Consider the following 14191-nt stretch of genomic DNA (forward strand, 5'->3'; position numbering starts at 1 on the left):
ATTTAATCTCTTAAATTTTAAATTGACCAATTTAATCCATGAATTTTCAAGAATAAATTTAAAAATCGTAAATGTTGACGAGATAAAAAGAGAAGATTTACATTATTAATGACATGGTGAGAGAGAAAGAGGGGACAAAGAGGGGAGAGAAAATGATTAAAAAACAATTTTTTTCTAACTCATCTTACCACATCGACCTTTAATCAATGTTTTTCAAATTTACAGTATGTTTGTGCGTGATAAAAGTAGAGAGTTGAGTTGAATTGAGTTGGTAATTATTATCTGGAGAGTTAAATTATCTTGGGAGTTAAATTATCTGTGTCTATTTGCAAAGTTGAGTTGAGTTGGTAATTATTGTCTATTTGTTGTGCTGAGTTGAGTTGGGGGATTTGATACAGTTTTTTGTGAATAAGATTAATTCTATTTTTTTCTGTTTATTTTTTTGATTTCATTCTTTTATTTTTTTAGTTTTATGTTTTGTTATTGTTGATTAATTTTCAAATATACACGTATTTTCTCAAATCATTTATGACATAAACTGGACAATCTCAATTTTTTTTTCTCAATTTGTAGAACATAATAGATTATTTTTCATATATTCTTTTCAAAAACTGCGATAATTGGTATATTATATGTATATATATTGAATGTATGTATATATATTGAAGGTAATTATCCTAATTACTAATTGGTATATTGTATGTATATATATTGAATCTTGCTAACTTAACATTATTATTTCACATATCATACAGTTTATTTTTATATTTGGAATTGAAATTGTACATAGGATAATTATCTTTCATTTGATTATGATGGTGAGAATGTGATGTAGTACAGTAACATTTTTCATAAGATCACAAAAATAATATGAAACGACCGAACATGTGGCTGTTTAAAAAAAAGTTCAAATATATGTTCTTTTCAATACTTATAATATAACACAGTGAGGGTCTCAGATAGAACATAAGATAAGATAAGATCGGTCCTTGGAAGAAATCCAACAAAAACAATGAACCAAATCATCATATCAAATTTTTGTAAAGTGACGTTTCAAAGGTTTAACGATAAAATAAATAAATAAATAAACAGATCTGGGTAGAATCCAAATGACGAAGATGAGAGAAGAGAGAAGAAAATGAAAATATTACTAATTTTTAGAGTTAGTTTTGAGTGAGTAAAAAAATGTGAAAAACTCACAGGTTATTTTATGGGCTTAACAAACCTGGTAACAAATACCGAATAAGTTATAACCATTTATCAAACATTTGTTTTTAAGGACAAAAAAAATATATTTTCTTCCTATTTTTCATGACCACCGCCGAGTTTTTGAAACCCGTGCCTCCACCCAAAATATAGAGAAGTGGCCATTGAAGAAATGGAGCTACGGCAGGTCTCGGAGTGCTTCGTGAAACCAGAATTAGAATGGCTTCCCCAAGAATCAAAGCAGTCCTATCATTTGAGCCCTTTGGATCTTCCCATGCTTTCCACTCACTATATCCAGAAGGGCCTCCTCTTTCACAAACCTCCCCAAACTTCTATCCCCAATTTTCTTCAACGCCTCAAAAACTCCCTCTCCGCCGCTCTGGTTCATTTCTACCCACTTTCCGGCCGCCTATCTACCATCACAAACCACCATCATCATCTTCAACCTTCAATCTCCATTTACGTCGACTGCGTTAACAGCCCCGGAGCCAAGTTCATCCACGCCGCCATCGACATCACTATTTCTGATGTTCTGTCCCCTGTTGACGTGCCTTCAGTGGTCCACTCTTTCTTTGACCACCACAAAGCTGTCAACTACGATGGCCATTCCATGCCTTTGCTGTCCGTTCAAGTAACGGAATTACTCGACGGAGTCTTCATCGGCTGTTCCTTCAACCATGCCATTGGCGACGGAACCTCTTACTGGAATTTCTTCAACACATGGTCTGATATTTTTCAGTCACCTTCAAACCACACTTCGATTTCACGTCCCCCTGTTCTCGAGCGGTGGTTTCCCGATGGGTATGGTCCAATCATCGATCTCCCTTTTACCCATCCCGACCAATTTATCAGCAGATACGAAGCGCCTCAACTTCGAGAGAGAGTATTCTACTTTTCAGCAGAATCAATTGCGAAATTGAAAGCAAAAGCTAATGCAGAGTACGGCACCAAAGGAACAATCTCCTCCTTCCAATCCTTATCTGCACTTGTATGGCAATCCATAACACGAGCTCGTCGAATACCAGAGGAACAACGCACAATTTGTATGTTGGCGGCGAATAACAGAGCAAAATTAGAACCATCCTTGTCTGGAAATTACTTCGGCAACGTGGTTACAGCACTGAAAGCGGATGCAGAAGCAGGGGAATTGGTTGGTAAAGACCTTGGTTGGGCAGCGTGGAAGTTGCACGATGCTGTGGTGAACAACCCGAGCAAAAAATTCAGCGAGTCAGTTGAGCAATGGTTGCAATCTCCTTATACCGTTCAGACCAGTCGATTATTTGATCCGAATAGTGTGATGATAGGGAGCTCGCCAAGGTTCAACAAGTATGGGAATGAGTTTGGAATGGGAAAAGCAGTGGCATTGCGGAGCGGATATGCCAATAAATTCGACGGCAAGGTTTCTTCGTATCCTGGACATGAGGGAGGAGGAAGTGTAGACTTAGAGATTTGTCTGCTCCCACAAAATATGGCGAATCTCGAGTCTGATTTTGAGTTTATGAACGTTGTCTCTTCCTCCACTTGAATTATAATTCTCTCCAGACAAAATAACCAACAACTTGTGTGTGGTTCAAGATAATGGTTTGATTCTGCTTCTAATAAATGTTAAACGAGAATTGAGTATAGTGTTATGGTATTTAATTTTATGTTATTTACTCTATGTTTATTTTTTAAATGGATGAGTCTATGGAGCCATTTAGCATTCCTATGTTAGCTACTATTAAGGTTGTTATACAACCTCAGTTTAGTATGACCGCAACCCTAATTCTATGCCGTCTCCATAATTCTTCCTTCACTCTTTATTTTCTTTGATGTAGAAGCATTTCGCTAGTGATGTTTTTTATGACTGCTATGGCTCATGCTTTTTTGGAATGATGTTCTAAGTCTTTAAAAAGAAAATTTTTAATATTTTAAAATATTATTTAAGCATTTAAAAAATCAATCTCAACATACTTTTAAAAATGAAATGTTATTAAAGGAGACTTCCATAATGTGAGATGTGTGAGAGAAACTTCAGAGTATTTCAATGAGTTTATTTTTATCAAGGATAGATCTTTTTTTTGGAGCATTTTGCTTGTCTAATAAAGTTTAACCACCGATCACTATGATTATGTCATTATGCCGAATTATGCAACCTATGATTAGAAGAGACTTCCACAATATGGGATGTAGCAGGTAGAAACTGCTAAAGTATTTCGACGAGTATGCTCTTTTCAAGGATATTCTTCTCCTTTTTAAAAGCACTTTGTTTGTTTGTTGACAAAAGTTAACCACAGATCACTATGATTGTATCATTGAGGTTTACTACCTTTGTTCGTCGCTTAAGATTGCACATGGATGTGTTGCTAAGTCTAAGGATATGATTTTGATATTGCTATTAAGGATAACAAAACCTTCACATATTTTTATAATTATATCATATTGTCTATTTTGAGCATAAGTCCTCATTACTTTGTTTATGAAATCACAAAATAAATAAATAAATTATACTCATGGAAATAATTGTCTTCACATATGTAACTATGATCTTTTTTTTTTCCGAGTAAATGTAGGACAACTTTGATCGTACTTCCAACATTGTGGACTATGAAATTTTGCATCTTTCAACATCTCGAGTTCTAGTTAAATTCAATTAAATTTTTTTAAATTATAGATTTTACTTCCATTTATTTTGGGATATCTAACACTACACGAATTTTGGGCTTTAATGTTGATTGGAAAAATTGAAATCAGATGTATAATGTCGATTTTGTTTTGTTTTTTTTTTTAAAAAAGCATATTTTTAATGTCAGTTTTAAACTGACATTGTAGGGGTACCTTTAATGTCGGTTTTAAACCGATATTAAAGATCCGCTTAATTTATCCTCTCACTTTATAATTTTCCCCCATTTTTTTTTCATTTCCCTCTTCACTCTCCCCCCATTTTATTTTTCGTCTCATTCTCACACTTCTCTCTTCATACCCTATTCTTTTTCACTCCTCTCTTCCAAATTGCCATTCGTTCGTCGATTGTGGGTGAAGAGTCTGTCGTGGTGAAGATCTAGCCTCTATGCAGGTCTGTTCGTCGTGCAACCCGCACTGCACCCAATTGCTCGGATCTACTGGTCGTTCCGTTATCGTTCGCGTGTCTCCGCCAGATCTGCTGCTCGTTCCATCTTCATTCGCATGACTCTATCGGATCTGCTACTCGTTCCGTCGTTGTTCGCATGTCTCCGTCGGATCTATTGCTAGTTCTGTTGTCATTCACGTGTCTCTGCTGGATCTGTGTGTCTTCACCGAAGCGCCCAGCCACGCGTTATCGTTTGCGTGTCTCCGTCGCACGCACCGTGATAACTTGTAGAAATACAAGTTATTTATACTGATTTATTTAGATTATGCGGCAAAAAGAAGAAAAAGTTGCGTCGAATGTATAGAAATTGGCTTAGAATCACGAAAATTGTAAAGTGTCGTAAGCACACCCGCTAACCCCATTTCGATGGCAAAATGGAATGTCCAAGTCTTTGTTTTGCAAGAAATATGTCACCACATGCGATAATCGCTCGAGAACAAAAATGAACAATGCATTATCAAAACATGCGGAAATCATTCAAAAACAAAGAAAGAACAACGCAATTGCAGCGCATGTAACGATCGATCATGGACTCAAACGATCAACGTATTTTCATCGCATATGGCAATCGATAAAAGATCAAAAAAAATTACACAGCATGTGGCAATCGATCGAAGATGTAAAGAGCGACGAATTCGCAAGGACTTCTGACATTGTACAGCTTTTCTATTGTACGATTCTGACAACTGATCGTGGAGCAGAGCAAACATTTTCACTATGACATGGCAGAAATTATCAAAATTTCAGAGCACGACCACTATGCAGAAGAAGCTAAGGTCTATAAATAGCTTTATCAAATTCGAAGAAAGGAAACTGGTCTGACGAGACATGACCGAGAGGTAAGTCTCTGAGCAAGCAATTATTTCCATTCCCAAAGAAGAAGCTCTGTGCAAAAGGTCACTTCTACTTGGAAAGCAAGCCTGAGAGGGAAGCTTTCCACTCCATTTCTACCACACGTCGGCAAGAAAATCGTCTCCGATCGGGATCTGTTTAAGAAATTGACACTCCTTCCGTATTTGTTCTTATTTTCTGTTCATCTACTCTGTTCATCTCTAAACTTTCATTCACTATCTGTAACAAACGCTGATCTTTAGATTTAAATATCATTATCGTATTCATCGTCATTTCTCTGTTCTTCTCCATACATTCATCATCCATTTTCTTCATCATGTGTAACTAATCCCCAAGGTAAGGGGAAGGATTAAGCGAGTGAATTAATCCTTGTTAAGGAAATCAGTTAAGTTTAGCTAAAGCATGCTCAATGGCATCTTCACTTATGAGAGCAGAAGTAAACATGTTATTCCGCCTATCGAAAGAAGGTTGGAAGAATGCGTTGACTAAAGCGAGAAATATTTCTAGTTATGGAAACAACCTTGCGTTCATCACGTTCATCTCTATTTCACCATAGACATATGGGAACACAGCCAATCACTAAAAAGTGTAACCCAAGGGAAAGCGGAACCTTAGTTGCATCCTCAGCAAGATTGACGAACTTGTAATGTTCTTTCCCTCAACCCATTCTCTTTCTGATACATTTCACAAGACTTACCACCGCATTCATCAGACATTTTTACACATCTTCACAGCCAGTCCTCACTTTATATATTTAATTGTTTATTCATTTATTTACCGCATTCTACTTTATTACCGCAATTTATTTATCACCGCAATTTACTTTATCGCATTTTATTTTTCAGCGCATTTTATTCTTTACCGCAATTTACTTTTCATCGCAATTTACTTTTCAACACAATTCATTATTCTTTATGTTAATCGGTCGCATATACCACAATAGTATAGCATTAATTCTCACAATCCCTGTGTTCGACCTCGGATCACCCAAGAAATTTGCGTTCGCGTTATACTTGGCGTAAGCGCAAGAAAACTTGTGACAGGATGCATGGTCATCGCATACATTTGTTAGCGCATATTCATTCCAACGCATGACCATCGACGCATTATCAACGCATACCTTAAGAACATGCATCGCATATTGCGTCCAAGGGATTTTAGTTGTTGAATATTTGACGTCTAATTTCCCATCATTAAGTTTTTGGCACCGTTGCCGCGGATTGGCAACGTTTAGTTTTGAATATTTTTGTGGTATTTTGCAGGATAGATCTCTGTTGTACTGTCTGTTTAACGCGGATAACAAGCTGACGGTTTATGAGTACTGCGACTGAACTAGAATTCGAAGCCGACCCAGAGATCGAGCGTACTTTTTGCGCATGAGCACGTCAGAACCGTATAAGGCGAAGAAGGAACATGGCTAACAATGATAGGCCCAAGGGGAATCAAGGGATAAATCGGCCGACGTAAGATATAGTTTTTCTGGCTGCCGACCACAATATCCCAATGAGGAACTATACGGCGCCGAATTTATATGACTTCTCGCCCAGAATTGCAAGACCTACGGTGGAAGAGAATGCAAGATTCGAAATAAAGCCGGTCATGCTACAAATGATTCAAAATGCGGGGCAATTTGAAGGTCTACAAGGAGAAGACCCGTACGCACACTTGACCAGTTTTTTTGAAATGTGCAATACATTCTCCATTCTGGGTGTGACTCTGGAAGGAATTAGATTATATCTCTTCCCGTATACACTTCGGGATGAGGCAAAGAGGTGGTCTCATTCATTGGAGCCAATGAAATCAACTCTTGGGATCAGTTGGTCGAGTAATTTATGAAGAAAATTTTCCCGTCCGCAATCAACGCAAGAAGAAGAAGGGACGTGTTAAATTTTGAGCAAATGGAGAATGAAACTTTGAGCACCGCATGGGTGCGTTTCAGAGATTGGTGAAGAACTGTCCACACATTGGGATTCCCGATTGCGTTTTAATGGCAACATTTTACAATGGCCTTGACAGATCGATGCAAGCTGTTGCTGATGCCTCCACGACAGAAGGATTTATGGATAAAACGTACACTGAAGCCAAGGTCATCTTAGATCGCATTTCGCAAAATACAGATGACTGGGTAGATGATGAGTATAGGGGAAGAGACCCAGAATGAAGAAAAGTAGAAAGTGCCATTGTACCTGCGGATACAATGACCATATTGGCCGCACAAATGGTTGCAGTTACCTCTCGCCTTCAAATGATGGCAATTAATCAAGGAACCCTCTCCTAGGGTGCAGCGCAAGCCAGTGCGCTAACACAAGTGGCAACGATAAGCTGTGCACAATGCGAAGGGGGTCATTCAGTAGAAATGTGCCCATCAAACCCACAGGAAGTGTACTCGATCTAGAATAACCCGTACAGCAACACATACAACCCTGGTTGGCGGAATCACCCCAATTCAGTTGGGGAGGGAACAACGACAGGAAGGCCAAAGGAATCTGCAGAACAATTTGGGGAATCTAGGACATCCTCTGCTTTTCATCAAGGTCTGAATCAGAGTCACCACCAAAATAGACAATCGCACAACCAACCTTCCTCATCCAACACCTCAACAAATTAATCGTCCTTGGAAGCTCTGCTCAAGAAGTATATAGAGAAAAATGATGCGGTTATGCAATCACAAGCATCTTCCATAAGAAACTTGGAGGTCCAGGTCGGGCAACTAGCAGTCGAGCTCAGAAATAGAACATCGGGAACCTGCCCAGCAATTCAGAAGCCCCTAGATCGAATTTGCAGGAAAGTCTGACCGCCTGCAAGGATGCGGTTGCGGTAACCGTGAAGAACCTTTTTCAATCAGCATCCCTACATCTATCTTTACCGCTTTCTTTACTGCTTTCTTTACTACTTTATTTATTGCTCTTTTAATTGATTGTGTTGATTTAGTTTCCCTGTCTAGTTGAATTTAATTCTATCTCAGCTTGCGTTAATTTAATTTCATGCCTAGTTGAATTTATTTCCATTCCAACCTTAGTTTGTGTTGATCTTAAATTCTATGAATGAATGTTATAAATGAACACCGCAACATCTTATCAATTTGGTTTTGGGATAAGCGTTGCGATGTTGGTGATATCATAAATAACATTTGGTATGCATTGCGATGACGGGTGTATCTTGCGCTAATAGATACACTTTTTGCCCGTCTTCCAAAAATGCATTGCGTTGATGGATGAGTTGCGCTTGTATGTACACTGTGCCCGTCCTCCGCAAATACACACTATGTCGATGGTTGTGTTGCGCTGGTAGAAATACTGTGTGCCTATCCTCCAGAAATGCGTTGCGTTGATGGTTGTGTTGCGCTAATACATACGTTGTGCTCGTCCTCCGCAAATATGCATTTGTGGTAACAGATGCATTGCGTTGATCACTTAACATTGCGCCCGTCCTACAAAAAAAATGTTAAAATATTCGCGAAGAGAGTAGTCAAATCGCTTCAACTGGAATTATTACTTAGCAGACGAAAGGACGTCCTTTCTGCTAAGTCATAATCGGAGGGGCGCGCGGCAGATTTTTGGAATACCGAAGCCTACCACGCAGCGATTGCATTGGGCTCATCAAGGTCCAACCTATAAATCGCACCTTCTTCAACTGAGGTGCTCATTTGCATCTCTTCACGAAAGAAAAAAAAAACCTAAGCAAAAGGTCTCTCTGCATACCCATTCCCTTCCGAACTTTCTTCCAAAAAGCAAAGAAATTTCCACTTCTTTCATTGCACTGAAAAATGACCAGACACTCTTCCCACCCTTCTTCCCAGTCATCGTCCCCTTCCCAAGCCCCCGTCACCGCACGGGAAGCGGCTTTCCTCGCTGCCAGTCGTTGCCTCACCACCCAGCCTAAGCCTTCCCCAAGAATCACCGGAAAACCCTGGCAAAAGACCTCTATAGCAGCAAAACCACCCACCAACCAAAAGAGGCCGAGCACGGGGGGGGGGGTTACCAGAGGCTGGAGTTGTGAACCAGCCCCTGCTGTCAGAGGAGGAGCTGGCAGTGGCTTTGCAGAGAATGGCCCTGGCCGTTTCGGATCCTAAGGAGACTACTCCAATAGACTCCAATGAGGGACCCATCAGGTCTGTTTTGGAGGTTGTAGAGGTGAAGAAGCAGCTGGGAACGACTGAAGAGAAGGAGAAGAGAAAAAATAAAGAAAAACGGGCGGAAGAAGATGAAGTCGCCTAGTTGAAGAAGGAGAAGAATGAAAAGAAGAGGAGTGAAAGAAAACAGCACAGGCGAGAAAAGAAGTGCCTGAAGAAAGAGGAGAAAAGGAAGAGAGCGGAAAGTTTAGATTTTGACAGAGAATCAAGGGTGGAAGAGGGGATGTCAACACAAGCTAGAGAATCAGCACAACTACAAGTTTCATCGCTGCATACCAAATTAGTAGCGTCTGAAGACAGAGAAGACCCTGGCATCACCCCTCTTATGTGACGTTGTAAGGAGAATACGCTGCAAGGGTCCACAAGTGACCCAAATTTCTTTCAACGCGTAGTAGAGGAGGAGGAGAAAAGAAAAGAGAAGTAGAGGAGAAGAAAGAAAAGATGTCACGTGTGCACCAAATCATCGCAGTAGGTGATTTGGCCAGAAAACTTCACGATGAGGCAGTTCGCCGTGACAACGCAAGAGTGGAAGAAGAAGAAAGAAGAAGGCTCGAGGAAGAGCAGCGCATTGTGCTTGCCTCGAAGCAATTGAAAGAGATATGAAAAAAGAAGAAGAAGTAGAAAAGAAGGAGAAGGAGGAGAAGGAAAGACGCCGTAAAGCAAATGTGCAGCACGTCAGAGAGAGGAAGAGAAAATAAACGGAAGAATGGGAAAAGGAAAAAGAAGAGCAACGTAAGGCAAGGGAATGCAAACAAAGACAAAAATCCCGCCTTGCATCTGCTCAAGAAAAGGGCAAAGCGAAAATGGAGAGCAGCGAGCTTGCATCGATCAGGAGGCACCTAGCAACCAAGAAAGAAAATGATGATCTGTGGATGGAAATGGGCTTCTTCCCTGCGTCGACGCCACTACCGAATCTTATCACCAGCATTGTGGTGGAACATGGGTGGGAAAATTTCTGCTAGTGTCCATCTATCATAATTCCAGCGGTAGTTAGGGCCTTCTATCACGGCCAGCTCCATGACACCAAAGATGCAGTGATCATCGAAGGGAGGGTAGTGTCGTTTAGCGCAAAGGACATCAATGAGTTTTATCAGTTGAAGACTTTTCGAAAGCACCGGGTAACAAGCTGATTAATGATCCTGAAGAAGAGCATATGAAGGATGCACTAAAAGTTAACGCAATCGGCCACTAAGTGGACAGTGTCCCTAACAGGCATAAGAACCCTCGCCTTCAACCGACTACTACCAGAGGCGCACCTTTGGGTCTATTTGGTGAAAAGGCGACTCATCCTAACAACGCATGACAAAAAAATTTCAAGGGATCGAGTTATGGCCGCATACTGCATAGCGCGTGACATTCCGATCGATGTGGGCCAGCTCATCGCGAAGCAGATTCGAGGTTTTGTTGGCCGTGTGAGAGGTTAATACTTCTTCCCATGGAAAATTTTGAGCCTATGCCTCTCGTGGGTGAAGGTATTGATGAAGAGCCCATGCCTGAAGTGCACGGCATCATCCATACGAAGATCCTGAGAATGCTTCTCAAGGATTCACCGCATTGCCCCGAGCTTCCAATAAAAATGCCCCTCATTGATTTAAATACGCTGTAACCACCAAGACCAAAGAAGCAGCGCCATAATGATAAAGGAAAGGAAATCGTCCAAGGCAGTTCACCGCCCAAGCAAACCAGTTTACCCTTGGACCCTTTGCCTTTAATCATTCGCCCACCAAGCCTGCAAAATAAGCCCCTTTCCCTCTTCCCGAACAATTCACAAACCTTCTTCTTGCCCCCAAATCAACCCCGCATCTCTAGTAGCATTCCCCCGCCATCCATCTCTACCTCACTTTTCACCACCATCGCCACATGTTGATGACCAACACGGTTTGGGAGCAGGCCCTTTCGCTCAACCCCAAATCAATGCTGGTGAAACATCGACGACACAACCTACCACCTGTCTCTTATACACATCTAGATGTGTATAAGAGACAGGCGTAGGCCCTTCCGCTCAACCCCAAATCAATGCTGGTGAAACATCGACGACACAACCTACCACCGCATCCCTTGCTGCTGCCTTAGAATATATGCGGTCTTCTTATCTTGAGAACTCACCTTTTTTCGCCATGCATTAACGGAGTTGTAGGAGAGCAACGCAGAGTTGCGAGACAGCAACGCAATGTTGCAACAGGCGACGATCAATATTCAACACAACATTTTTACCATTCACCTGAATCAACGATAGATGGCTGAGCGAACCAAAAGTACTTCAATTTCTTAACGGCATATCTACATGGTCCCTTGGTGCCTCCACATCTACAGCAACCTCTACAATTTCAAGAAGTTCCTCAAAGAGCTCCTCCGCAACATCCTCCTCACCAAGAGCCCCTGCCGCAACTTTAAATTTAGGGGTGTACCACCTTCTCCACAATTTTGCATTTTTTCTTTGCGGCAATTCATTTTTTTTAGATAGCTATACCTTGTATTCTTTAGTGCATGCTACAATTTTTTGTTTGCGATAATTATAATTCTTTGTGTACTTAGATAAATTTTATACAACTGAGTAATCATTCTTTTCTTATGCATTGGCCTCTTTACTTTTATCGTCATTTGTCAATTTATTGCAGTAATTCTTGTCTTTTCTTTTGTGTTGTTTATTTGCGCTGCCATGATGAGCAGTATGCATACCCTTAGCAAAATTTCTTTATACATTGCATCTTCTGCCTAATACTTAGACAATTCATCGCAATAGCTCTACTTTACCTTCTCTATTACAAGATTTTGCTCAAACCTTCTTTTCAAAATTTTGACTAAGTGTTTTGTCTTTTCTGTCCAAAACAACGCAATGAGGACCTTGCGCATCTCTAAATTTGGGGGTGGGGAAGGTCTGAGCAGATGCGATCAAGCAGATGTGGTCATATCAGGAAAATGCATTCATCATCATAAAAAAATAATAATAATAAAAATAAAAATAATTCCGTTGTCAGCACAAGGGAAAATCCCAACCTGATATGTGTTAAGTCGTGAAAGGAACCTGCTCGTAGTTGGATGTTCGCATGACACCCGTGGGAGCAAGCCAAAACGAAGGTAGGTTACCAGGATCGACGCAATGCGGAAAAAAAAAGAGAGAGAGAAAATAAGAATAAAAGAGACAACTCCACTAACCAATAAAAGTAAAACTTGGCTAAGGATCAAGAGTTAAAGTTGAGCTTGGTACACAACTAAAGTTGGATGCTCATATGACACCCGTGGGAGCAAGCCAAAACGAAGGGTGTAACCATGATCAACGTTTTCTATAGGATGATGCAAACTAGGCCACTGCATAAAAACGCACTTCGTTGTTTTCATAAGAAGAGGTAAAACATTCTTCTCAAAACTAGAAGGGAATTTTGGAAAGAAATGTTATCTATTTAATAGAGCATGTGAAGAAATGTTAGGGGATAGAAGGAACTTGTAGGTTGAGAAATTATGTAGAGGTGGAGCATTCGGAGTAGCCGATCGACACAAAGTTAGGATAGGATTTGAGATAAATTGTCTTAGTTGAGGATATGTGATAAGGGGCAGAAATGCACGTTATCATAGTGCTAAGTTCTTAAACAATGTTGGATTGCGTTGATAAAATATGTTAACTTGCGTCCATTAAGCATCATTTTCATGATATTGCAATCGCATGCATTCAGCGCATTAGAACAATTGATTTTTGTATTTTTGTGCAGAATATGTGTTAACGCAATGCAAAGATTGCGATCATAGGAATTCATTGGTCGAGCGCAACTTCACTGCAAGGCTTTACGTTGAACGTGCTCACAAACATTCGCCCAAGAAGGATCGCCGCAATTTGGTCAGCGCAACATGGTGGACGCATCCGGGTGAAAGGATAATTAATAGCGATGGGACAGAAAGCTGATGACAATCGAATCCAAATTAAGTTGGCAGCCGATAATGGTCACAAAGTAATTTCAGCTTTATCGATGACAATTATTCGGCGCATCAGTCAGGAATTAAAGTTATCCCATCTGTACAACCAGAAGAGAGAAGCCACCTTTCATCATGGATGCTCTATTAAATACAAAGGGCATTCTTCAGAAAAGGGGTTAACCAGTTGAACAGTTCACGAGTTTAGCAGTTAGAAATTTCATACTTCAGTTCGCACATGTTTAGTTTTCTTTTATTTTAAGGTGAACACGAGGGAAGAAGTTGTGCCGGCAGATCGTTTCTGTAAGCTTAGGAGAGCGTCGGAAGCTTCAAGGACAGAGAGAGGGTTGACGCTTGCGGAAGCAGGAACATCTTTAGATCAGAATAGAGATTTCAGTGTAAAAAGCCTCGGTCAGCAAAGAATTGCTACCAGGCTCTCTACCTTTACTTTCCATTGTCATTCTGTACTAAACTTATCTATGAAATTGGAATTCCCTTCTCTATATTTGTTCACTCTTTATTATTCATGCATGATTAGCTAAATTAGTTGAATGGGTTGAGAAGCATTTAGCTAGCACAACTAGGGAATCTTCATTTTTTGCGATTATCTAGTTTATGTATGCTTCATTCGTCCATTAGAGATACTCGAGAGGGTAGTTTAAGGACAGGATCTAGACTTGGGAAAGTCAGGTTAGAATCTAGACTCGGAAGAGCTAGATTAGAACGCATGAACAATAGATAGGTGTTTAGGAATGAGCATTATTTGTTATCAACGCATTGCATGCATCCTAGAGATAGGATATGATTGTATGCGGTCACCTCGCTTTTATGCATTTTGCATAATCGCATAGGACACAAGTAGAGACTTAGGGATGAGCTCTATAGACATTTTGCATTCAACACATGCGTCCTAGATTTAGGAGCATCGCATTTACATTGGAAAATGACTTACTGTGCATGGTTGTAACATGATCGCATAGTCTGAC

The 14191-nt window shown here is 40.3% G+C and overlaps 1 protein-coding gene across 1 annotated transcript; it reads left to right on the plus strand.

Moving 5' to 3' along the window:
* The first annotated feature begins 1270 nt into the window (after nt 1-1270).
* On the plus strand, nt 1271-2908 carry LOC120086341 (uncharacterized acetyltransferase At3g50280-like). The gene has a single exon (XM_039042951.1). It carries the CDS (start codon nt 1379-1381, stop codon nt 2729-2731), a length of 1353 nt encoding a protein of 450 aa, XP_038898879.1. The 5' UTR covers nt 1271-1378; the 3' UTR covers nt 2732-2908.
* The last annotated feature ends 11283 nt before the right edge of the window (nt 2909-14191 follow it).

The sequence above is a fragment of the Benincasa hispida genome, chromosome 9, assembly GCF_009727055.1.
Source record: "Benincasa hispida cultivar B227 chromosome 9, ASM972705v1, whole genome shotgun sequence".
In the NCBI taxonomy this organism is placed as follows: domain Eukaryota; kingdom Viridiplantae; phylum Streptophyta; class Magnoliopsida; order Cucurbitales; family Cucurbitaceae; genus Benincasa; species Benincasa hispida.